Source organism: Phragmites australis, chromosome 6, assembly GCF_958298935.1.
Source record: "Phragmites australis chromosome 6, lpPhrAust1.1, whole genome shotgun sequence".
NCBI classification, from domain to species: Eukaryota; Viridiplantae; Streptophyta; class Magnoliopsida; order Poales; family Poaceae; genus Phragmites; species Phragmites australis.
The window spans coordinates 44260678-44278242 of record NC_084926.1 but is presented as its reverse complement, the minus strand read 5'-3'; the positions used below and the strand labels follow the sequence as shown (position 1 = coordinate 44278242).

The 17565-nt window shown below is 46.1% G+C and overlaps 2 protein-coding genes across 2 annotated transcripts; both read left to right on the top strand.

Annotated features, from left to right (window-relative positions):
• Window positions 1-4275: 4275 nt before the first annotated feature.
• LOC133922764 (bax inhibitor 1) lies at window positions 4276-9172 on the top strand. Its single transcript, XM_062368243.1, has 6 exons — window positions 4276-4528; window positions 5999-6142; window positions 6281-6372; window positions 8299-8485; window positions 8583-8738; window positions 8848-9172. The coding sequence occupies exons 1-6, from the start codon at window positions 4421-4423 to the stop codon at window positions 8899-8901; spliced, it is 741 nt and encodes a 246-aa protein (XP_062224227.1). The 5' UTR covers window positions 4276-4420; the 3' UTR covers window positions 8902-9172.
• Window positions 9173-9295: 123 nt separating this feature from the next.
• LOC133922765 (cyclin-P4-1-like) lies at window positions 9296-12963 on the top strand. The gene is made up of 2 exons (XM_062368244.1): window positions 9296-10269; window positions 12284-12963. Exons 1-2 carry the CDS (start codon window positions 9932-9934, stop codon window positions 12591-12593), a joined length of 648 nt encoding a protein of 215 aa, XP_062224228.1. The 5' UTR covers window positions 9296-9931; the 3' UTR covers window positions 12594-12963.
• The last annotated feature ends 4602 nt before the right edge of the window (window positions 12964-17565 follow it).

Genomic DNA, 17565 nt, shown 5'->3' with positions numbered 1-17565 from the left:
TGTTTAATTTGTTTAATAGCAATATCAATAATTTTTCGTTAATAGCAACTACCTGGGATTTCAATCTCATTTTATAATTTTTTTCATCAATGAAAATACCAACTTTGCAAAAAAATTACTGAAATTTCTGTCTTTTTTCTCCTCTGCTACTGCATATCACATATCAGAAAAAGAAAAATTCTAAAATTAGATATTTCATTTCTCTTTAAAATTTACGAAATTTTTCCAAAATTTCCATGAAATTCTATCGGTGGCAACGATTCTGTATGTTATCATTCGCTGTCTTGTTGTTTATCCTCGCAAGTAGTAACGACAGTTAAGCTCCGATCCAAACGTGCTCGATCGGCTTTGTAAGACCTTTAAAAAAAAACTGAAGTACGGAGCTTGGGCATTGTGTGGTCGGCAGCGACGACGACAATTGCAGCAGCAACGTAAAAGAGTGTGTATGAACGTACTCTTGCAGGCATTGGAGTGCTGTTTTCGCCGCTTAGTCCGGCCAGGATTTTTCTACCGTACGTCCCATCGAATCGCGCCCCTGCTTGTTCCGGCCGGAGCGCGCACAGTTTTCTTCAGGTTTTCCAGCACGAGTTGCGTGCATGCAAGGTCTCCGGCTGGCTCCCAGCATTCGATCGATCTCTATCAGTCGTAGTAATACTATTCGTCCTGACGGGTTTAATTACCAGGTTGTGGATTGTGATTCGACCTCTATCGGTCGTAGTACAGTGATTAATATTCGTTCTGCCTGTTTTACCAGGTTATGGCGGTAAATAACTCTGTGCAAGGTAGACAGAGTTCAAGGCAGTCACCAGACCGATTGGATTTCAAGCTAGACCGATTGGAGAGGGACAATATTTTAATGTCTTTCTAGTGCGGTGCACGAATCTTAGTGTGATCCAGTGGTCACATGCAAATAGGCACGTACTCTTAGGGCATCTAAGGCCGTTATCTCCATTGTTAACACTTATTTCTCTCAATATATTTATCAGAAGATTTTTTATTTTTTTATTGTATTTAGAGTTATCTTTTATTTTCTCTCCAGAGTCTATTCCTCTCCATGTTAGTAAGATTTTTCTTCATGTCAGCTACATCTTCATCCTCACTCACATCTCTTCTCTCTACATGTCACAATAATAAGAGCTAGTTACTATCTACAACCACTAAAGTTAACCTTATAGGCATAATGTTGTTTCACTAGCTTCATAGAACATGGTTTTTCTGCCCTTAAGGTTATGTGCTCCTGCACACATCGATACCGACAGATAGCAACAAGGAATATGGCCCGCTCGAATGTATCACCGGCACATAGCAAACAGGTAAATCTCTTCAGACTTTACAAATATATATATATAAAAACCAGCGACTGCGGTGGTGGCCTCCCCTCCTCTCATACTCTTTCGCTTCCCCTCTTTCTGCCAATCCCTTCCCCTTCCCCTCTTTCTTCCAATCCCTTTCCATGGTGGTGTTCTAAAGTGGTGGTAGGTGTGAAGGCCAATGTGTGGCCCTCAAATCAGAGCGACGACTGCTGAATCCATGCCTAGGTAGTGGAGATCAGGGAAGTGGTGGTTGCGATCTACTTGTGGATGTGATTAAAGACAACGGCGATAGTCAAGCGGTTGCGGCAATGCAGTCGAGATCCGCACATCCTTGCAGGCGTACAGGCTTGCGTTCATAGCCTTCGTCTGACTAGTGTAACACCCTGTTTTTAGGATTTGCATTTTTTATTTATTTTTCCAACATTAGTAAGTAGCTTCACCTATAGAATAGGTTTAAAACCTATTTTCATAAATAATCAATCAATATATATTATTATTTTGTGTATATTGTATGCTGAGTTTTGCTAGGAGCCAGGTAAATGCATTAGAGTTCTTATTCTTTTTCTTTCTCTTTGGTGTTTTGGTGAAAAATATTTTGAAAAGATTTTTTACAAAACTCTGTAGTAAATTAGTTAAGGTTTTTAATGGTTGGAATTCAAAATCCTTAAATTCATCATCTATTCAATCCTTGATCACATCTGATCCTTCTCTAGTTCAATTCAGATCTTCTACAAATCCTTGTTTAAAGTCAATCTCTCATCTTTCTCAAATTCTACCCAAATACAAATTCAAATTCCTTATCTACTATCATTCTTATTCAACCTCATTTTTTGTTTCTCTCAAATTTACTCCAAACTCATTTCAAATTCAAATCCTATTTAAATTTCTCTGCAAAAGTTTTTTTTATAAAACCCTAGATATGCCTAAGGTGTCGTTGGATCCAATCCTACCCAAGCTCAAGCTCTTTACCGTCACAAAAGTCATGTAGGAGGTCTAACACAAATGATTCACAAAATCTGTGGATATTTACGGAGTTCTGAACAACCTCATCTTCTCATATAGTTTTGGAGTTTAAGACGGCCTCAAATTAATGCAAATCTTGACAATACCAAATGTAAAATTGTCAAAATGTGTTCTATGTGCCTTATGGATTTTGCTTTTATAAATTGTGACAATTTGCTTTATGAAACCATAGAAAAGCAAAAATGGTAACACCTTGTAGAGTTGATAGAGCCACCAAGAGATGGAAGAGAGCTGGTAGGGAAACACGCAATACCTAATCTAGGTAGGTAGCTTATCTAATGAGAAATATAACTAATTAAATATAATTTTCTAATTAAAAGTGTAGTATTGATGAGCATTAGTATGCACGACCAGTATTTAGCTATGCACTTATTAAAAACTAGTTTGATTGGCACGCCTACGTCGCGCCTATTTTTATTTTGCTGTGTAGAGCACGACAAAAGAAGACTGAAAAAATTTGATTCACAAATTTTGTACATTTCAATATTTATTTATGAAATTATTAATGTTAAACACATTTAATTAATTATAGAGAAAATAATAGTACTTTTATGCATGCACACAGTTTTAACATGTAGGTGGAAGTAATACTAACCAAAAAAATTTGTTTCATATTTTTTTAAGTTTTAGATATTTTTCTTTACATTTTAGATTTTTTCAGCCGATTTATTAATGTAATTAATATTCATTTCGATATTTTTCTAGAATTTCGATATATGTATATACATGTACACGTATACTTATATGTATATATGTATCCATGAATTTTGACATATACATATATATGTATATATACATAGGACCCACTGCTACAGTCACGGATCCCAGGCACTAAGGCCCTGTTTGTTTCAGCTTCGGATTCTGGCTTTCAGCTTTTATAATCCGAAGCTGAAACAAACAGGCAGCTTTTGTTTATAGCTTTTTAAAATCTGCTGGTTGGATTGTGAGAATCTGAGAAGCTGGTTTTTCTCAGCTTTTGATAGATTGTGAAAGTCCATTTTACTAAACTGTCCATTAAATTTTTTTAGAATCTACAGTCTAAAAGCTTTTCACAATCCAGCTTTTCACAATCCAACTTTTATAAGTTGCTTTTCAGAATCTCTAGCTGAAACAAACAGGCCCTAAGTGTCATAGACCCGTGGCTAGATAAGCCTGGGCTGGCCCACCAGCCAGTGGGACCAGTTCCATTCGAGGGTATCGCTCCCGAACGTTCCCTAGTTTGGGCATCAGGCCCCATCCGGCAGAGGCTCGCGGCGCGGCGCGAAGCTTCTCCCTGGTTCATGCCATGCGGCCGACTTGCTACGTGGATGGGTGGTATTGGTCCGGTTTGCGTCATCGGTCACGCGATGTGAGCGCGGCGCGGCGCGGCGCGAAGGGTCTTTAAGTCTTTTCTTAGCGGGAAAGAAAACCCCATGGCTACAATGTCTTTTGTACGGAGTAATATCTACAGTAGCCATGTACAAACAGAACACTCGAAATCTTATTGGTTTAAACATGTACTACTGCGATTAAAATGATGCACATATACTTGTTTCAGGAATTAATAATCGTGAACACGTACACAAAAACACATGGATAGAGAACCAAGCCTGGATGGATTGGATGATTAGTGAAGTTGATTATACTTTTTACTCACTAGAAATCAAATCTCACGTTTGTTACTTATATATCTCACTGAAACGATTTTTTCTTAAACAGTACTCTACCCGTCGAGAAAAAAAAGAAAGGTGGTGGCCATGGACACGGACCATGGTAATTTGGTAAACACGCAGCATCTACCGGTAGGGTAAAAAACAGGGCACGTGGAGAAGCTTCTGGTCCACTCGCGCGGCTTCGCCAAAACTACTCGACCCGTGCCGCGCCGTTTCCTTCCCCCGGAATCCCCACGGGGGCCCACCCCCTCACACCACCCTGTATATAAACAATTCCTCGCCCCTGGCCAACGCATTCTCTAATCCAGAAAACTTCCGACCCGTCGCGGCACTATTCTGCTCGGGAAAAAAATCCTCACGAGGAGCGTGCGAGCGAGCGCTTTGCGTGCGAGGCGAGACCGTCCCCCCGATTCGATCCGCGTGACGAGAGAGATGGACTCCTTCTACTCGGCCCCGTCGGCGGCGAACGGCGGCTGGGGCTACGACTCCCTCAAGAACTTCCGTCAGATCTCCCCCGCCGTTCAGACCCACCTCAAGCTCGTACGCCTCCCCGCTTCAGCCCTCCCTCTTCCTCTGATTCCCCCCCCCCCGGCTCCCCCCGAATTTTTGTGCATGGCTTGGACGTGTGGTGGATTTGGTTTCGCTGGTTTCTAGGGTTTTGCTGGGGGTGGAATGTGGTAACGGGTCCCGGTGTCCTCGTAGTTTTAGGTTCCTAATCTTACGGTTCATCCAGTTTTTTGAAGAAATTTTGGGGTCATTTATTTGGTTCTGGCTGGGCTGGGTTCTTCGTAACCGTCAATCTGTTCCAGGCTGGCTTGCGCTGTTGCGCCCCATGGTTTCGACATCATTTGAGTCCACGCTCCGGTTCGAGTTGTCCTGACGAATTTGTTGGATTAAATTATCTTAGGGAAACCGCAGCGGTTCTGCTACGAATTGCGATGCATGCAATTAACTTTTCAGATGAATTGTTGGTTAGAATGTGATCCACACAATTAACTTCAATCGTTGGCGCCAACTTGTTCTTCTGTTCCGGGCTGGTTCGCGTGGTGCCGTGGTTGCGCCCCATGGTTTGGAATTTCGACGCCCCCGGTTCGAGTTATTTTTAATTAGTTGTATTAAATAATTTCGGGGAAATTGCAGCGGTTCTGCTACGAAATGTGATGCATGTGGTTAACTCTAGTTGTTGGTTGGAATGTGATCCACGCAATTATCTCTCTTAGTTTGGTGGAGATTTCTGGTGGTGGTGGGTTGCGTACTGATTTTCGCGTGTACTCGTTGGTTATAGCTCTTCGAATGCCAGCGCTCCATTCTTCAAGAGAATTCTAGGCGGCGTGTACTCGTTGGTTTCGCGTTTGGTTCATCAATGTTGGACATCTTAATATTTATTTATAAATTTATTAATATTTAACACATTTATTTAATTATAGAGAATAGTATTATTTTTATGCATGCACATAACCTAACAAAATTTGTTTCATGTGCATTTAGATTATTTTAGTCGATTTATCAATATAACTATTATACCTTTAGCTATTTTTCTGAAATTTTCCAAAAAATTATATTATATATGTAAATATATGAATACGTATAGATATGTATTTACGTATCTGTATCTGTATCTGTGTCCATATATACATGTATATATACGTATGACTCACATAAATAGTAGCCACAGTGTCTGTACCCCTATTAATCGCTCAATTCTTAGGGTTATTTGCAAATGCCCCTATGTAGTATGGGAATATAGTTAGATTCGTATATTTTAGCTAGTTGATTCCATTCGTTGCATTGGTTATCTTCTTATGCTTCGTGCGATCGTGTCATAGTGTGATGTAAGACTTATTTTAGTGTAACATGGCCAGCAACTGGATGCATCCATATCATGGTTAGTGTCTGTAAAATATTTGGTGATGCGAAAATGCGATGTGTGCATTCTTGGTAGTTGGTACCATTGGACTTATGGTTGTGAACTCAGAGCGACTTAATTCTGACGTGATTGGTTGCTTGCAGGTCTACCTGACCCTATGCGTGGCGCTGGCCTCGTCGGCGGTGGGCGCTTACCTGCACGTCGCCTGGAACATTGGTGGGATTCTGACCATGCTCGGGTGCGTGGGCAGCATCGCGTGGTTGTTCTCGGTGCCTGTCTACGAGGAGGTTCGTCTCTCCTCCTTGAGTTGACCTTGATAGCCTGATTGCTCGCGCTGTAGAAATTCGCGAGAAATTTGACAACCGAAAATGTCAATTACGTTGTGCGCTGACTTTGTTGATGCGTTGCCCTGTTTGTGTGTGCAGAGGAAGAGGTATGGATTGTTGATGGCTGCTGCCCTCCTGGAAGGGGCGTCGGTTGGACCTCTGATCAAGCTCGCTGTAGACTTTGACTCAAGGTAACAACGAACTTACCTGGTTGTTGTCTCGGAAATTGCATCCTGCTATGCGTTACCAATAAAATACAAGTCCACTTTGTTTGATCATGGATGACTGCTTTTGAAGTTAGTCGGTGCAGTAAATTATTATATATAATGCTCGAACAAGTTGATGACGATTGGCAACATGTCAAGTATTGAGTGCGACATATGGCTCTCGTGGGAAGTACTGCAGCTGGATGTCTATCGTTTACGTGTCTTGTCAATCGCTGTCTGGTTATTCTTGGGAGCATTATTCATTTACTGGGTTGTCGAGGGCAGAGTAGCAAAATCCTGCATGTGAATTGGACTATTGCATGCATGATGTTAGTAACTAGTTGTTTTATCTCAAATTTGCAGCTGATGCCTATTGAAAGTTGACATTCCCTTTCTGTGCCTTACCCATGCATGCTTTCCCCCTTTGTTAAGAGTATGCATACCTATTCAAAGTTGCTTCTTAGTTGATGGCGACTTGGCATGGAATGAGTAACATGCTCTGCATACATTAATTTAAGTATTGGACAATTTCAGAAGATGTTGGTCTTGACCATTTAGGAAGATAATATCATTGCATAAAGCGAATTTTGTTGCCTATACTATTGCAAGCCTCGTGGACCTGAAATGGACTTGATGGTTGGTATCCCATGTTGGGCTTGGGCCTTTGTGCTAGAACTGGTGGAGTTCAGACGAATGTTTATACTATACTATGGACTGAATTCGTACGTATTCTCGAGTGCTCTGGAACCATTAGGGGCTTAATCTTAGTAATGTTGTTGCTGCTCACCTCGACTGGCATTATATTCTTCTGTTGACTTTCTTAGATAAAGGGAGTTTTAATTCATTAAGGTAATGAAAATGTATTTGCGACCGATAATTATTACAAACATTTTGATTATGATGTAGACATATATCTACCATTAGCCATCACTCACCCTTCAACAAAAGATGATTAACATAGAAAGAAAGTTCACCACACACTCCCAACAAACAAGGTTTAACTTACAAAGAAAGCTCTCCATTATTGCTCTATTATGTTACTAAACCTTCACCCATGCGTCGCAAAGATTTTCATTATCGTCGTCTCCAACACTAGGCATGCCGCACGCTTAGTACCTTGGTCTTCCATCTTTTGCATCATCGTCTAAAATCTTATCCAATATGTATCCTCAAGATAACCTGTATAGACGAATGTATTTGGGTTTTGTAAAAAATCATATGTTTCGGCAAAGCCAAATTGCTCAATAAATAGCACTAGACTCAACAGAATTTGTTTTTTCAACTGTGCTCCTATTCTCATAAGTCATCCACCAGCATATGTCTAATACTACATGGAGGTTGTAAGCCAAACATCATCTCTACAGATCTCCAAATGAACTTAGCAAAGCTACACTCAATGAAGAGATGTTGTATGGTTTCGCTTCTGTTACAGAAGCAACAATTTTCATTGCCATGTCAATTTCATTTAACTAAATTGTATTGTGAGGACTACCACTTTGTACAAGAACCACATAAATATCTTGACTTTGAGAGGAACTGTCAATTTCCACATATATTGATTATGTGCTATAATTGTCATTTATAACCGCCTTATATATTGATTGGACTGAGAATTGCACATTCTGTTGTTATGACCAATAAAAATGTCAGAGTTATCATTAAGATGAATATATGCAACTTGTGCCACTAAATCATGCCAGACTATTAATTTGTTTCCACTAACGCACGCCTAAAAGATACACTACCGTGGTGTTTTTTCTGTGTAATATGTTATATAGAATAGGATATCGCTCACATAGCGGATTTGAACCCAGCTATTCATCTTCCTAATATCTAATTTGTGTTCCACTGTCTAGTCTAAGTCTAATTTCTGTTGACTGACTAGCTTATCTGTTGCTTTTTTGTTACCAGCATCCTCGTGACAGCATTTGTTGGAACCGCCATTGCGTTCGCGTGCTTCTCTTGCGCCGCCGTCGTAGCCAAGCGCAGGGAGTACCTCTACCTTGGTGGTCTGCTTTCTTCTGGCCTCTCCATCCTGCTCTGGCTGCAGTTCGCCGCTTCCATCTTTGGTCACTCCACTAGCAGCTTCATGTTTGAGGTGAAAATAATACGTGCTTCTACTGTTCTTTTAACCCTTTTCCCCCTGGCATGTGTTGTCACTGGACATGAATTTGTGATGTGATGTGGCTTTGCAGGTTTACTTTGGCCTGTTGATCTTCCTGGGGTACATGGTGTATGACACTCAGGAGATCATCGAGAGGGCTCACCACGGCGACATGGACTACATCAAGCACGCTCTCACCCTCTTCACCGACTTCGTGGCTGTCCTTGTCCGCATCCTCGTCATCATGGTCAGTATGAGTTATTATATTAGTACTGCTCAATTCTCCTTAAATTGACTCAAGTGTGATTACATTTTTGCTAACGACGAGAGCTGCTCTGTTTGGACTCTTGTTGCAGCTCAAGAACGCAGCTGACAAGTCGGAGGACAAGAAGAGGAAGAAGAGGTCGTGAACGTTCCTTCTGCACATACTCCTAGTAGATACTACCACTACTGCTATTATTGCCACCACTACTACGACTACGTAGAGAAGAGAAGCTACCACAACTGGATGCTGTGGTGGAAATGAAGTGTTGTTTCTTTGTTGATTGTTTGTTCGTTGTGAATCTGGTGAAGCTTTGCATAAACGCTAGTACAATCCAGACCTGTCTGTGTTCATGCTGAATATTGGCCTTGATCTGAACCTAAAACGGCAATGAAGATGGTAACATTGCACAGTTTCGCGATTCGTGCTTCATCTTGTGCGCCTCATTCTGCATCGAACTGAATACCGTCGTGCTTTTTCATGTCTCGTACATGTGCTGCTGCCGTAACAGTGATGAGGGGCAGGTAACGAACGGATGACGCATTGATGAATTGTCTCGTTTCGTCTGCTGGGTGTGATGTGACGCGGCGGGCACGGACGAGGACGATATCGGGTGGCTCAGCATACGTCGACGTTGACCGATTGACAGCCAACTTGCCGCCCCAGGACATATGCAAGCTGTTTCTTGACGGAGGACGTTCGCATTTTGTTCACCTGGACGCCCGCCGGAACTGATCCGGGTTGGCGGTTTTATACTGAGCAGGAAGCCAAGAAAGACCGCCGTGTCGCAGGGTTTCTTGAAGCTGCGCCTCTCAAGGTTACTACTGATTAACCATTGCTTTATTAGCCGAGATCTACATATGCCGGTGCGTGAATCCCAACAACACTCTGCTAGTCTGCTTGGTGAATCTCTTTCGGATTTGCTTTCCGTATCCGAAGCACGCCAAAGGCATGGCCAGTATAAAGAGCAGGCTGGTCCGATCGCGCCACACCACCACTCCATTATTTTCACACATCCTCACCTCACCAAACCGGAAGCGCACTCCAGCAATTTACGCCTTTGCGCTGTAAAATCGTGAAGCGGACAGCGCACTCGTGTCGGCGCCACCAACCTTCTTAATCTCCCGGCCCTCACCTCACCTCCTCTCCTCTGCTGCCCCGCCAAGGCACCAAGCGAGATGGCGACGACGTATGGCGCCGCGCCCGTGCCTAGGGTGGTCGCCGTCCTCGCCGGGCTGCTCGAGCGCGCGGCGGAGCGCGGCGACGGCGAGGGTAGCGCCGGCGCGACGGCGTTCCGCGGGCGGACGAGGCCGGGGATCGCCGTGCGGCGGTACGCGGAGCGGATATACCGGTACGCCGGGTGCAGCCCGGCGTGCTTCGTTGTGGCCTACGTCTACCTCGACCGCCTCGCCCAGCGCCGGGAGGAGGAAGAGCAGGCGGAGGTGGTGGACTCGTACAGCGTGCACCGCCTGCTCATCACCACCGTCATGGTCGCCGCCAAGTTCATGGACGACATGTGAGTACCGCCCGCTCATACGTTCTCTCGCAACCATACTCCATCCCATTGATCCACATTGATCAATCGTGTTTTTCCGCGGCTCAGCTTGCATTTCTCGGCGGTAAAATTTGCCTGCTAATTTGCAAAAAAAAAATGTTATTAATCTAGATCGGATGGAAATTGGCTGCCAATTTTGTCGAAAAAATAACGGAATCTGGGTCTGCGCATGGAAATGGTTAACACCTGCACATGCCATAGTTGACTTTTAATACGATTGATTCGCGACCTGCATTTGGATAATCGTTTCCCGCCCATAGACCGATACTGCTCTGCCTCGCGGTGTAGGCCGTAGAATAGAGAGAAGAGTGAAACCGGAATAGCTGTTGTTCTGCTGTGCGTTATTGTGTCCCGGCGAAACAGGTCAAATGTGTACTGCTTCTACTATGGTGCTACTCCTCCTATCATAAAAACATACAGTTTTAGATAACATATAGTTTTTTAATGTATGAATTTAATCATTATTTTTTTATTAGAATATGTTTATAAAATCTATTAAATTTATGATAATACGAAAGTATTTTTTAAGATAAATCTACATGTACAATTTTAAGATTTTTAAACTAAATATTTTAAAAAGTATTATTAGTTAAAAAATAAAGTTTGATCAAACCTTTTTCAAAACGAGATACCGAGGGAGTACGTAGCAGCTACTCACGTGAAACCGTAGTAGCCGTTTTCCCCTAATTGTACGCACAAGTTAATGTAGGTTCTGAGAGACTCTGTAGTCTGGCATGGCACCACTGCCCCTCCACTAGCTAAGCTTAGCTTACTCATGTGGCATGATCACTTAATCCATTGCACATTGCCACAACCATCTTGGCTGCCAACCGAGCTGGATCACAGCCAACCAACATTCCCCTGCCAAGATCTTTCTCCAATCGGGCCCATAGATATTCGGATTAGGTGTTGGAGCCGGTTCTTGGGTGCATGATGATGCTGCTCCAACAGCCGAGTTCCAACCAGATTTGAGACATGTAATGGCCTACAGTCACATGCAAATGTATGGTACTGCCTGCTGCTGTTGCTGCTATATGTAGTATTTCTCTGCTAGAAACCAGAGGCAGCTGGTAAGGTAGGTGCATGGTCTGTTGGCAGGTCCAGCTCGTCGCTAGGCTGTTGCTCTTCCCATCTGAACCCAATCGCTCACCTAACGCGAGAGAGTAAGAGAAAACAATCGATGCTCGCATCACCACACAACACCAAGCGAACACACGCCGTCTCGCCGGATTAATTCATTCATCAACCAACCAACGTAATATCTCGCGTTGGATGCGTTTGTTAACTTCCGTGTAATTAATGTTAAGTTGATTAATTAACTGCTATGATTAATGATGCTGCTTATTCCCTCGTCGATATTACCCCGATCTCAAATATATAAGTCCATTCATGTTTGTCCTAACTCAAACCTTTTAGACTTTGACATCAATAACTTTAAAAAATCATATAGATTGACACATAAAGTTGATGTTTCTATATTCATCATAAATAATATTTTTATAATATTTAACTATTTCTATTTAAAGTAATATATTTTATAGATATTGTTGGTCAAAGTGGCATAGATGTCATAAGGCCACTCTTAATGTTTCACTTTAGCTTATGTCTTATACATTAAATACAAGTCCATGTATGATGGAATTTGATGTAGCAAATAACTAAATGAGAAAAGAAAATAAGTTAGTGTCTTATGAGAAAAAAAAAAACAAGCTAGGTTTGAAATCCAAGGAATAAGAAAACAACCAAATATGTATTGTGAGATAGGTAGCGTCTTCGGTACATATTCTTGTATTTATCTATTGATCATGTAAAGCTCTTTAGACAAAAGCTATAAATATTATGCATATAGAGTATTGATTTTTTAGCATGTACTATTTCTTGTATTTTCTTTTATCTAAGAAATAACTATAGACATCATGAATTGGAAAGTGACCTAATGGACTTATTTACAGTACTAATTTGGTGCATCTTGCAGCCACTACAACAACGCCTACTTCGCGCGCGTGGGGGGCGTGTTGGTGTCGGAGATGAACGGCCTGGAGTTGGAGCTCCTCTTCGCCCTGCGCTTCCGCCTCAACGTCACGCCCGCCACCTTCGCCCGCTACTGCGCCGCGCTCGAGGGCGAGATGACGATGGAGCCCGCCGTTCAGGACCCCGTGCCGCTGCCTTCGCCGTCTCCGGAGGAGGAGCGCCGCCGTGACCAGGCGCTCAAGGACGCCGCCGCAGCCACGGTCGCGAGCAGAGCCTTCGCGGCTGCTCAAAGAGCAGTGGGGATCACCCAATGACGACCGGCCGGGGGCATAGCAAAATGGCACTGCTTGCGCGATTCTTTCATCTGTTCGTTTCGGTTCTTGTTGGGCTGACACAAACCTTTGTTCGTTCAATTGGTCATGTTCGTAAATGGAAAATTCCACTGCATAGGATTATTTATTTGTGTTGATATTCATATTAAAGTGATAGATTAAAAAATTATAAGATAGTTGAGAATCAACAGATACATATAGATAATGAGATAACATGTATATCCATATTCATATTTGTGTGTGTAAGTATAATGGTAAGCAAACGGTTGCATCTGCATGAGCTTACTTGTACAGAGGAATGCGAGGATTCTATGCAGGCTCAAAGGAAATCAATTCACTTTTGGTTGGGACTTCGAAACTTTTTCTTAGCTTCCCTAAGCAGGGCAAATCAATCGACCAGAAAATGCGCTTTGGTCTCAATTAAATAACGACCAAGCAATGGTGGATGAAGATTTTGCTTGCCAACGATAGGACCACAAGCATAGGGAAAGGAGAAGAATCGACTAACAAAAATTGTCATCATTTTCACCACCCCATACGCTTTTGCCAAAAGGAAAAAAAAGAAGGCAAGAATCTTGCAAGTCCTTGTCTATGCAAATATTTGCACATATCCAAATGATGGTCGATTTGCTTAGGGCATTTCTAAATTCTGGTCTAGCAGGCTTTGACTAGTAATAATTACTCCCATTCAAGAATGTAAGACGTATTCAAGAAGGTAAGGTTTGCAATCTTAAGTTGATATACAATAATTTATATTTTAAAAGATAAATTATATAAAGTAAATTTGCTTAAAGTAAATTACTCAAGAATGATACAAGAAATTTTTCCCGTGGTATTGGTGATTTGCCAATCACTCCTAATCCATGTTGAAGTGAGTTCAAATTTCTAACTGTTTCTCTATCAAGTGACCAATTCTCACAAGAGAAAAGGCTCATACCGCACAACTTGATCTTAAACCGAAATAGAACTAGAACTGCTCAATACCTCGATTCTACTAGAGTGTCACTTTGCCTCTTTGGCAAGGCGTGCTCAAAGTCTCTCACAATCACCGCTGTGACTCCTTCACAATCTTCTTTGAAGGGCTCAACAACGCAACAATCTCCAAACCGTCTAGGATGCGGCAACCTCCAAGAGTAACAAGTCAATGCTTGCTTGAAGGACTCAATGCTCAAACTCTTCAAAGTTATGCACTATATGCTCTGACACTCTAAAAAATGCAATCACTAATCCAAGAGAGTGAGAGAAAGAAGACAAGAGCTTAAAAGGGTTGTAATGAAATGCTAGTGTGATTCCTTGAACCAGCCAAACTCTTATTTATAGCCCACACTCAATAATATAGTCATTGCTGTAGATTTGACACCTCTACGCACTGGACGATCATACCACAACTCAGTCAGTAGTCGGATCGCCGCAATTACAACAAGTATAAAAGACGTGATGATGACACTGACATACGTCTGGTGGTCAGACCGCGGCCTCTCACGGTCAGACCATAAGCAGGGAATATAGTGTCAAAAACTCTTTGTTCCCAAAGCGGTTAGACTGCTAGCCATACTAGAGGGTCCAAACCCCTCTGTTTGTTTGGCGATCAAATCGGCACACTCCTCGATCAGACTGGGACTGAGATCTACTAAGCATCGACCAAGTTTATACAGCGGTCAGACCGGTCATGGCATCCGGTCTGACCGCCGCACATGAAACTCGAACAGTACTGTCTTTCCTTGGTTCCTCTCAAACTAAATTTCTTACTCTATATAAAATGCAAGTTTGAGTAATTATTGCACTATAGATACTGTCGGTGTATTTAGAACCAGGGGTCCCTAAGTCCCGAGGCCAAACCGGCCGCCCACCACATATCACCACCCTGCAAGGTAAAAGCAGAGACTCGGGAGAGGGTGCTCGGGGCTGCGCGTGGCAGCCCCCGAGGACTCGGTGCCCCGAAGGTCCCTCTAAAGTGCTCGGGAGAGGGTGCTCGGGGCTGCACGTGGCAGCCCCCGAGGACTCGGTGCCCCGAAGGTCTCACTCAAGTACTCGGGAGAGGGTGCTCGGGGCTGCACGTGGCGGCCCGCGAGGACTCGGTGCCCCGAAGGTCTCACTCAAGTACTCGGGAGAGGGTGCTCGGGGCTGCGCGTGGCAGCCCCCGAGGACTCGGTGCCCCGAAGGTCCCTCTAAAGTGCTCGGGAGAGGGTGCTCGGGGCTGCACGTGGCAGCCCGCGAGGACTCGGTGCCCCGAAGGTCTCACTGAAGTACTCGGGAGAGGGTGCTCGGGGCTGCACGTGGCAGCCCCCGAGGACTCGGTGCCCCGAAGGTCCCCCCAAGATGCTCGGGAAATAGTGCTCGGGGCTGCACGTGGCAGCCCCCGGGGACTCGGTCCCCAGAAGGTTCGCGCAAGATCGTTCAAAGACTCAAAGGGCCCCGTCGCCAGAGTGTCATCCAGTCAAGGGCCCGATGCCGCATTTAATAGGCGCGCGTGGCCTGGCATTCTGACATCCTGACATTCTCGGCTGCCCACGCCCCAGTGTCAGACCCGGCCATGCCCTGGCTGGGGGGCGTGGGTTCATTAAATGCACGGGTCCCGTCCCGTTTCCACTTGCGCACCTCGGGATAACGTTACCAGAATCGAAGCACTCGGCCTGCCACCCTGCCCTGGCAGGAGAACAAGACAGAGTGGGCGCACCGGGCACCTCTGAGGCTGTCCGGTGGGCCTTTTTTTTGTGGCACCCCGAAGCTTCCGCAGCGGCTAGTGGTCGAATGCGCGCCGCCTTCCTCCACCGCCCCTGTCACTTCGCCAAAATGAGATGATTAGGCCTTTCTCCGTGGCACCTGGGCATTGGCATCCCCTCTTTCCCATTCAGGATATGTCGAGGTCGGCGCATCTATAAAAGGAAAGGAAGGAGGACGCTAGAGAGGACGGAGAGACGAACAACGAAAAGAGGAGGACAAGAGAAAAACAAGAGGTCAGTCGAAGAACAAGAAATCACCACCCCCGATCACAAGACAATCAAGAAACCAGCTAGCTAGAACATAAGAGCCTCCTGCTCTTTGTAAACAGCTCTCCCTCGAGAACCAGATATACCCTTGAAGGATCTCCTTCAAGGATAGAGATAACACTCATACAGGAGTAGGGTGTTACGCCTCCGCGCGGCCCGAACCTGTCCAAAAACCCGGTGTCCCCGCAAGCCATCGCATTTTATTTCCTTTTCCGCTCATTTCCCGTGCAAGCTTTTCTAGGATCATCCCCCCGGCCGAATCTCTAAAAAGGGGTCTCTCGGGATCCCTGCGACAGGAGTTCACTCTCCGACAGCTGGCGCGCCAGGTAGGGGGGAATATCCCTAGATTGTTTGTTTCCCTTTTTTCTCCACAGGAAAAGATGGCCGGTGGGCATCGTCTCCAGTGTTCCGGCTCCACTTCCAGTAACGGAACGCCGCCCCACGGCCAAGAGGTTTTTCCCGCCCAAGGGGATCAGGGCGCTGGGCCCATCAGCGCCGCCGCTGCCGGCGTGCTCTCTGACCCCCAGCAGATGGTCAGGGCCCCGGCCGCTAGGCCCGCCTCTGGATCACGTCGGGCGCCGCCCCGGCGCAGGCTCGCTTTTAGTGAGGCCAGCCCAGGGAGCGCCTTGCTTGCAGCGCAAGCCCTCCTCAGGCACCCTCCCATTCAGGCCACGCCAAACACTCCGGAAGGCCGGTGGATGCAAGACATCGCCGCTTTGGTCGGCACCGCTCGCCGCCAGGTACAGGTCGAGAGTCCTCGCGCCACTTTTCAGCGCGGTGCCGCCAGAGTCGGCTCCTCAGCAGGCAACACCCGCACGGGCCGGGGGGTCTCCAGGCGGAGCGTCATCCCCCCGGACGTGTCGGAGGCCCGGGACCTCCGCTTGCGCCTCGACGAGCGCAGGGGCCACGAAGATGCCCGGGTCACTCTCGAGCGTCAGCGGGAGACCCGGCAGGGGGTTGGGGCAGAGGACCAGGCTTCCTCTCTCCCGGCCCACGACCACCGGGGATCCCCGGCTCGCCGTTCCTCTCCACCAAGAACCCCCGCTCGTGCTGCGGGATACGGCACCGGTTGCCGTGCCTTCACCGCCGAGCTCCGTCGGGTGAGGTGGCCTTCCAAGTTCCGCCCCGAGCTGCCAGAGAAGTACGACGGGTCCATCGACCCCGTCGAGTTCCTCCAGATCTACACGACGGCCGTCCAAGCGGCCGGAGGCAGCGAAAAGGTGATGGTAAATTACTTTCATGTTGCCTTGAGGGGTTCCGCCCGCTCCTGGCTTATGAACTTACCCCCAGGATCTATCAGCTCCTGGGACGACTTGTGCCACCAATTTGTGGCCAACTTTCAGGGTACGTTCGCGCGTCCCGGGCTGGAGTGCGACCTCCACGCCGTCCAACAGCAGGAAGGGGAGACGCTGCGTCGATTCATACAGCGTTTCAGCCAGGTTCGCAACACTATTCCGCGAGTGGCCCCCCATGCTGTTATTGTTGCCTTTCGGCAGGGCGTACGCGATGAGCGGATGCTCGAGAAGCTAGGCACGCACGAGATCGAGACCCCTGCGGAACTTTTCGCACTGGCCGATAAGTGCGCCAAAGCGGCGGAGGCCAGGGCATGGCATGCTCCTCGCCCCACTTCCGATCGACCAAGTTCTTCCCGCTCTGATAGGCGGGAAAAGAAAAAGAGGAGGAAGCGCGAGGCTGCTCCTGTTGAGCCAGCTCAAGCCCCCGCTCGTGGAAGGCAGCAAGAGCCCGATCGCCGACAAGAGCGTCGGCCCGAAGCCGATCGGCGCCCCGTCAGGACTCCTGCTCGGGCTCCTCCTAGGGCCTCGGCGCCCGCGAGGGCCCCAGCGCCGGTTAGGGCATCAGCTCCAGCAAGAGCCCCGGCCCCTGGTCGGCCCCCTATTCCAGCGAGGGTCCCCGCTCCCGCGGGGCCTGAGCCAGGTAAATGGTGTCCCATACACCAGACCAGA